The sequence below is a fragment of the Neodiprion pinetum genome, chromosome 2, assembly GCF_021155775.2.
Source record: "Neodiprion pinetum isolate iyNeoPine1 chromosome 2, iyNeoPine1.2, whole genome shotgun sequence".
Classification (NCBI taxonomy): domain Eukaryota; kingdom Metazoa; phylum Arthropoda; class Insecta; order Hymenoptera; family Diprionidae; genus Neodiprion; species Neodiprion pinetum.
In genome coordinates this window covers 36,000,369-36,008,965 of record NC_060233.1, presented here as the reverse complement: position 1 = coordinate 36,008,965, position 8,597 = coordinate 36,000,369, and the positions used below count along the sequence as shown (strand labels likewise).

General features: G+C 45.9%; 1 protein-coding gene across 1 annotated transcript; it reads left to right on the top strand.

Moving 5' to 3' along the window:
• The first annotated feature begins 404 nt into the window (after positions 1-404).
• Positions 405-7,085, top strand: dpn (bHLH protein deadpan). The gene is made up of 3 exons (XM_046611925.2): positions 405-916; positions 1,444-1,539; positions 5,019-7,085. The coding sequence occupies exons 1-3, from the start codon at positions 821-823 to the stop codon at positions 6,216-6,218; spliced, it is 1,392 nt and encodes a 463-aa protein (XP_046467881.1). The 5' UTR covers positions 405-820; the 3' UTR covers positions 6,219-7,085.
• The last annotated feature ends 1,512 nt before the right edge of the window (positions 7,086-8,597 follow it).

Genomic DNA, 8,597 nt, shown 5'->3' with positions numbered 1-8,597 from the left:
GAAACACTTATGCCGGTATTTTCAGACCAACTACTATCGCTTTGAAATACACGGTAAGATCGCGCATCGCGCGTTTATGGTCAAGTTAAATTCTCACTTGGGATTCTTGATCGACGATAGACGCGCGAATTGATCGAGTATGAATGGTCAAGGTGTATCGGGGAAATACCCCGTCAGGAGCGACGTGAATTCCCACACATCAACAGGTCCTGGGAGGGCTGAGATTCCGTCCTGCCCCCTCCCTGCGGCGTCGATGTTGCCCCAGGTTCCTCCGTCTGGCCGTCGGCATCTCCCCACTCCGAGAAAATGGGTCCCCCACTCTTCGGTCCCGCTACTACATCGGCATGCGGTCTTCGAATTGGGAAACGTCAAACAGTTAGTAACCCTCCACACCCCGACCGGGTCGTCGCCACACTCTGGCGATCATCCCCCGCGTCGTCGAGCGAACCTCGGGGTGACTTCGACCCCGCATAAACGCACCATCGACGTGTTGAGCGGCAAGCGATCGCGATCCAGTTGACCGGATGCACCGAGATACTACGATGTGACAGAAGAGACAACTTTCCGCTCTTGCCGTCATTAGCGTTGATTGGTTTTACGCATTACGCATAACCAGCTTGTGTTTTGTGAGTGAGTTGAGTTTTTTCCGTGCGTGATATCATTGTGCGTGAGAGCCTGCGTCATTGATCTGCACGTGACACGCAGCGCTAGAATGTTGTGAATACATGCCTATACACCTAAGCGCACACGCATGGTGGGTGTCAATTGTCGAGGGGAATTTTATTGCTCGCTACCGCGTCCTATATCGCAATTGTCATAAATGGTGGATTACTACAGCTACAAGATGTCAGGAAGCGACGAAGAGTTCGAGACCCAGATCTCGCAAGGTGGGATGTCCAAGGCCGAACTTAGAAGGGTAATTTTTCTTTCGATATTATTGCTGTTTCGGCAAAGCTCAAGTCAAAGTATTGTCCCTCGCTTATTGCCTTCTCATTTCATTCGAAATTGAGAATCGTCCTCACATATGTACTCGCACTGGCGCATGTTACTTACCTGTCCTTCTCTGCCCAATGCCTGTTGCCTGTATCAGGTCTCGAAGCAGATCAGTTGTATAATTCATGTTTCGCCTACTGCGTCGAAATCTTCGACGCGTATCCTCGTGCTGTTCCCCCGCGATACAGTTCGCAGATATATAAAAAATAAATTATATCCTTTTATGGTTCATTAATCATCGAGTCTCTTAAATCATCATCCCGCTTCGCTAATTCCTATGCGTCATCACTGAGTCTCTTTAAACGATGATTCTCCGAAACTTCGAAAGTTTCGATCAGTCTTGATCGAGTTTTGAATGCATATTCAATTATTTTTTATTATTTCCTCTCCCATTATGATTTTGAGGTAACTTTACATCCCCTAATTCTGACTTTCGATTTGATTGTGCAGAGCAACAAGCCGATCATGGAAAAGCGGCGAAGGGCGCGGATAAATCAATGCCTGGATGAACTCAAGAGTCTGATACTTGAGGCGATGAAAAAAGACGTAAGTTGACTTTGATTTTGGGTCCTCACATTCCCAGATTCGCGCATCCTTCGGTTCGTACTTTGGTCAATTGATACTCGAGTCTCGTGCTTTCGACCGACTGTTCGCTTCATTGAATCTTGAACAAATAGGGATAAACTGAGAGAACGGTAAGAATAGAGAGAGACTGCGAGATGAGGATCGACACGGTTACGTGCTCTCTGACGTACAGTGCCCACGTTTTAGCGAAACGTGCTCGCCGCGGCAACGTGGGTTCAGAGAGACCCGCTGTACGGTTGCTGGACGTCATGCGTTATATCTTTATACGCATACGTGTAAACTCACGTAGTTCTGATTCAACAATCGAGAGAGGAAAACATCATTACAGAAATAGAAATACCCGTTATTATATCGTATACCGAGTAAACTGTTTGTCAAGTATGAAGACAGCCACTGACTTGTTTCGCGGTATTCATAGTCAGCAGAGAATTGACGTTGCAGCAACGGGGTCGCTTAAAGGCCGCTAGGTCAATAAATATAAGCGTAGATTATTTCTTTCGATTAATAATTAGTCATTTGATTTTCCCTATAACGAAAGTTAACTAGAATCGTTCTTGTTATTCTATGACAAAAGTTTAACTGCATCGTGCGCTGTATCGTGTAACAATCGTTAATTACGAGCAAGTGAATTTGTTTGACAAATTATCGTTTTTGATACTTGAATAAATTGATTTCGCGGTTTCCGATCACCGAGCAAACGAATGAACCGCCGATTGGATATTCACAGAGAAAAGTTTGCCGTCCTTTTGTTTCTCCTCTTCCAATGTGTACCTTCAACCACGACGAAGTTCAGTGCAACTCCCTCACACCGCTGCAGGGCACGTAAATATTTGGTCAGGTTTTCTCGAAGAAGATTTCTCGTCCTGTCCGACGGCATTTATTTCAAGTATAGGACGTCGGTGACGTCACCGCGAGAGAAGCTGCGCCAGGGGTTGAAGTTTTGTTTTAGTATTTTAGATGCCGATCCGTGGGAACGGAGTGCACGACGCCCGCATACGCGGCTCTCCCGCAACGGTACTCAACCGCCTCGAGATCCTACTTTCGAGCAAATTTCACCTTCGAAGGATCGGATCGCCTTTAATCACACACCTCGCGCCGCGTTGCTCACTCACCGATCCACGCAAATTCACCCCGATACCAATCGTTCTCTAAACGCGAAAGCGTAACCGTATCACCGATCGATTGGACTCTAATACCCGCAACAGGACCGTCGATTAATTCAACGCTACTTTCGAACCTGAAAATCCCAAACAACCGTCCGACATTTCTATCACTCCGCGAACGGTTGCAAAATTATCGTGATTTTACAAACGAGACGATTCGGTCCCAGCAAGATCGCGGTCGAACCCTTTTTTCGCACGGTTGACACTTTGGGCCCGAGTAACCGGTCCAGGTCTCCCAGGGCCTCCTTGGTCGAACGGATCCTCGTCTCAATCGGAAACTCGATCCGGTGGTTGATCGATCTCGCAGACTGCCGTGTGACGGTGAACGCGCTTTGCTGCTGCTGCTGCTGCTGATGCCGATACACTCGTTGAGCCGAGCTACAACTCGAGCTCTCACCGTTCTCCTCCGCCCAGATGACTTCCGCTACCTGCACCTCGCAATTGGATGTCCGTCCATCCGTACGAAACGCCCCCCGCGTTCGTGGGAACCTCGGTATAATTATTAAAAACTCATCTCGGGTTCCAGCCACCTATTGTTGACCGTATCATCTTCGAGATTCTCTCTTACGGGGTCCTTCAGATGATGAAAAAAACTTGCGCCGCCCAGCTTCTTCTTGTTCTTCTTCTTCTTCTTCTTCTCCTTTTTTTTTCCTAACGCTCCCTTCGCCTTCTTTTCCCGGTTTTAGCAGGTGCCAGTGTATACGCGCAGACTTACACATCGTTTCCTGGTACCTTTTTTTTTGTTGGCTTACTATCTCTCACAGAATCTAAAGGCTGGATGTTTTAAAGTTCATTGCTATTCGATTCACGGTATTATAAGTTAGACTTTCAATTGAATGGATGGAAAAAAATTAACCACTTTTTCACACTTCGTGGTATTTGGATTAGATGAAATTTTTTAGAAGGAATCAGGTATACTTTTCAAGTTTGACTAATTACCAAATTTTTAATAAGCAACAATTTCGTCGAGTTCTGCAAGATTGCAAAAATCATAAAGAATCGAAGAAAATTAAGAGATTCGCTCATGAGAGAATAAAAAAATGTTGTTACGCGGGTAGATGCACGTGGTATTTACGAGGTCTGGGCACGTATATATCGTGCAGCGCGAAGAACGACGACGACGAGTCGGGACTATGAATGAAAGCGATTCCCATAGGAGTAACTCTTTAGCATAATGGCTGGAGAAGCCGTGACTCCCACGCCTATTGTCAAGGAAACCTACGGACGTTACCATAAAAATGGGAACGGTAACCTTTAGCATAGAAATCTATACCGAGGATAAGTCCTGACAATGGGATTTCAGAATAACACGAAAGCATGAAACGACGAAAGAGTGCGGTTGTAATATCGAGCGTGGGGACGGGCTGCTCAAACTATTCATGAAAAGGGGGAAAAAACTAAATCGCAGAAGAAGAATAAGAAGCAGAAAATAATTCGAACGTAATACTGGGATAGAAAAATACACCCGTTCGAATCGCCTCCAGTTCAACTTGACGGGCGCTTCTCTGTGTATAAATAAGAATCGATTATGTGCTAGCACAAGACGCAGTAATGCTGGAGGGTTATATTGCAAAATTTAATCGACTCTCACGATGCCGGAGTTCTCACACTCCGGAGTTACTGAACCTGCGATTAGAGTTTAAGAATTAAAAATATACGTCACGTGTATAGTGTAATCGGCGGTCAAGACGACCGCGGTCGGGATCCCAAATCGAGAAAGAAGGAGATTCACATAACGCGCATTGGCATAGGTGAACGGCGAAACACATTTTTCGAAAGAATAATTACTTTCCTAGAAATGGAACCGCACTCTGCACAGCGGTTGATCGAGTCACGACGTGACGCCCCTCGGGGCCTAAATGTCTTCAAAGATAGCTCAACTGCGTTATTCAACGTTGCAGAGAAATCAGCGCTAAGCTGCCGGCTCCGATGCGCATGTAACGGCCAAAGTAATCAAGTCTAGCCGCGTCATTTGAGTACCTAATGGCAGGCTGCTACCGAGATCGGTGGCGAAAATAAATTATCCTATTAAGGCCCACGGCGAGGTGCTCGTCCCTCAACCGTCTATCCCAGAACCGAGTTTTTCCGTATTGCGTTCGCGACTCGCACTCTATCCGAACGAAACGCCTCTCCATTCGTTGAAAATTTATGCTGATAACAGGCTCGCAAAGTGTCGTAGAAGTTTATCACCGCAGGCCCGAGTCTGTAGGATCTAATAAAAGTTGCTTTTCACCCTTTTTTCTTTTATATCACCGTGACCTCTTCTCCCGATTCTAGCCGGCGCGGCACTCGAAACTGGAGAAGGCCGACATTCTGGAGATGACGGTCAAGCACCTGCAGACGGTTCAGCGGCAGCAGTTGACCACGGCGGTGGCGACGGATCCGGCGGTGCTGACCAAGTTCCGATCTGGATTCGCGGAGTGCGCGACGGAGGTATCGCGCTACGTGAGCCACTTGGAGAACGTCGATCCAGCGGTGAGACAGCGGCTGGTATCGCATCTCAACAGCTGCGTGACGAGCCTCCAGCAAATGGTGCCGTTCTACAGCCACTACGTGCCGTACATGCCGGAGCGCGTATTTCCGGAAGTGAAGGTCGGCTTCCAGAGCGACTTCCACAGCGGTGACGAGAACAACAACGGAAGCGCGAGGATCCAGATCCCCAGCGGTGTCCAGCTCATTCCCAGTCGTCTTCCCAGCGGCGAATTGGCCCTTCTCGTTCCTCAGTCGGCCGGGATATCCGCCAACTTTCCCTTCTTTCCACCACCGCCTGAGTCCACCTCCAAGATCGGACCATCTTCGGCCTTCACCGCAGTTCACAGGTCGCAAAGCCCGCTTCTGAGCCCGTCGACGTCGACCTCGAGCTTCGGGGAGGAGAGTCACCACTCGGAGCACTACCAGCAGGCTCATTCACCCGGACAGCACCTCTTCAAGATCCCGGATCAGAGCCCGGCGTCCTCATCTTTGAAGAGTTTCTCTTCACCGGAAACCCAGAAGGCCCATATCAGCTCCTCGAGCGACCGGAAATCCCCGGTTTCGTCCCTCACCGAGGTCAAGGTCAATGTCAAGACCGTCAAGCTGGGAGTGAGTGTCCAGCGTGGCGAGATATCGGAAACCGGAACCGTTGGCTCCTCTTTACCGGCAACGCGACTTCCGTTATCGGTAATAACCGACCGGCCGTACAATAAAAACTCGATGTACACCAGGAGGGAGACCCTCAAGCGTCCATATTCCGAAAATCTATTGGCAATTTCCGAGAAAAAGAGCATGTACTACGAAGCCTCCAGCTCCACCGCCTCCCTCGCCGTTCCTTCCAGCACCATCTTGACCCCGATACCCAATCCCGATGAGCTTCCGATTTCCGTCGAGGATTTGTCGAACAAACCGTCCTCCTCCGCTGCAGGTCCATCTGCTCGCGCCGACAACGTTGGACCTCCTCAGGGGTCAAGCGGTAACGGCGACATGTGGAGACCATGGTAATGTTTGAAAAATGATCAGGCATGAATAATAATTATAAGACTTGAAAATTCTCATTCCGTTTCTGTAATACGTCGCCGGGTGGAAGATCAAGTAGACGAAGAAGTGGACACGTGGAAAATTTTACAGAGACATTTGAGAATCGAATGCCATTTACTCTCAGAAACGGTAGTGCCTTAATTAATAACGATGTACCTTTAGATTTAAGTTATACAATGTTCTGTATATCGACTGTTTATCACAACTACAATATTTAATGGTTATCTATTATTAAGAAATCGTTGATAGTGCGGACGGAGAGAATTAAATGATTATTTTTATACAAGCGTGTGTGCATAATGAACAAAGATTGTATGCATTTTTGAAAAACAGCTGAAGACCACGTGGACATTGAATTTTTATTTTGTTGCAAAGAAATTAACCGTAGCCACGCATTGTTAATCGTGGTCTATCAACTTAAAGACTAAAATAAGCTTTAACGTATCGTTAGTTTGTACCTCTCTAAGTGTAAATAATTTTGTATATAATTGCTTTTCTAATTTAACGTCAATAGTATGCGTAGCGGTAAGGATTGAGTTATGCAGTTTAAGTCGATTCCCAAAACGATCCGAAGTGGTCGGTATTCCAAACCAATTTAGTATTATAACTTTGTGATAAATATTGTAACGATGTTGAAATTAATAAAGTTTGTTCCAGTAAAATTACCCATTTGGATCTTCGGTGGTTGGAGATCGTATATCTCAAGAATCTGAAGCATAAATAGGCAGTTGTGATGATAAGAATTTGTAAGAATTTTTCAGTTCAATGAAACGACCAAATTTCTTCAGCTGTTTTTCAGTATATCTATTACTCATATAAGAATTTTCAACCTTGTTGTGTATAAATGGCGATATATATGATTCAATTGTATATGATTTTTGACAGCATAATTTTCTTTAGAAAGTATGAATACGTGTATCAAGTGTGATTATTTGCTTATTGTTCACCTGTATTTTATCACGTACGGAGAATAATTTACCAAACATGTGAGACAATTTGAAGAAAATAAGATTTTCTTCAACAAGCTTTATTATGGCGAGAAAAGAGCGTGGAGTCAGGTGCCGTGATCTAATTTAAAAGTATTTTGCGAAACTTCAATCCGTTTTCATCGTCGTAATCCCGATAAAGAGCTTTCATCTTTTTAAGAGGTGTTAAAACGCTCTACACCGCTCATAAGCTTCGGATTTCTTTTTTGCTTTTCCTTTTCTGTCGGTAAGGGAGTAAAAAGTATCGTTGACGGCAGGCGAGAACTTCAACCACCTGTTACGCCGTAAAAAACTGTATTCATCTAATTACCGACCGAATATTCAAGCTGGTCTCTTCACTACCGGTTGAAGAGATGACGCTGACGGTAATATTACCAGCCGAGTAAGCTCTGCAGCACAAACTGTGCCAAGCCTCGATTGTCCTCGAGTTATAAATACGCGGTAAATTATGCTCGAATTTGAATTCATATCGTCTGAGATCACGCGTTATGAGTTGAAAATTGATTTTTTAACATATAATTAGCGCTTAGAGCAATTGCACTCGTTCGAACCATATTTATTCTATTGCATTTTCAGCCTAAATAGAGAGATCTGCTATACCGACAAAGTATCAGGCCCCGAAGTTAGAATCATTTGGCGTATGAGGGTCCGCTGGCAAGGTGGCAGCGCAGTTCTTTTTATGACCGATGGTAAGCGTATCTTGGTTTTGATTATCATAAAAACGTAACACCGCGATAAAAGGATATTTCAAGGGATTACCGGCTCTGCGAAAGGATAACACCCCGCTTCTTCGCCCCATGAATCTTTTACCAGCTCAGTTATACATCTCGACTTCGACGGCGAAGCACAACTTGACTTAGTGAATAAAACAAAAAAGTGGAGGTTTAATTTGATTCCCCCAACTCTTTCACGCGTAAGTAAGAATTGAAATCATCGAATACCGAACGAGCTTAAAAATGCGCTTGTTGAAAACTTGCAGTTCCAGATACTCGTTGTTGTTCGTGCGTGTCTACCAAGCCTCCGAACCAGTCGTACAAGGTGGTTCGGCGAATAAGGAAAGCTCGAGCGATGTGCCCGGGGCTTAGAAGCGTAAAAATTAACGTTCCCAGAATTACATCCGAGGTCCGTCGTCGTCCGTAGGCAGCTCTATAAGGCACGACGAACCGGCGAGGAGGAGCTTTTGATTCGTTTGAAAATCAGTGGAAGCTGCAGGCACGTTCCGCCCGGGAAGGAGGCCGCGGATAGAACTGGTAGTCGGAGTGAGCACCAACATCCACGAGACCGAGAACTCTGAGAGCTCGCTCGGTCGCAGCGGTATATATCAGGGGTATAAATAATTACTCTGGCGCGTACCAAT

Excerpts from the sequence above, each read along its gene's own strand:
- dpn (XM_046611925.2), top strand. The coding sequence starts at position 821 with ATGGTGGATTACTACAGCTACAAGATGTCAGGAAGCGACGAAGAGTTC. Across the intron at positions 917-1,443 it reads CCAAGGCCGAACTTAGAAGG|AGCAACAAGCCGATCATGGA; the intron begins GTAATTTTTCTT and ends TTGATTGTGCAG. Across the intron at positions 1,540-5,018 it reads TTGAGGCGATGAAAAAAGAC|CCGGCGCGGCACTCGAAACT; the intron begins GTAAGTTGACTT and ends TCCCGATTCTAG.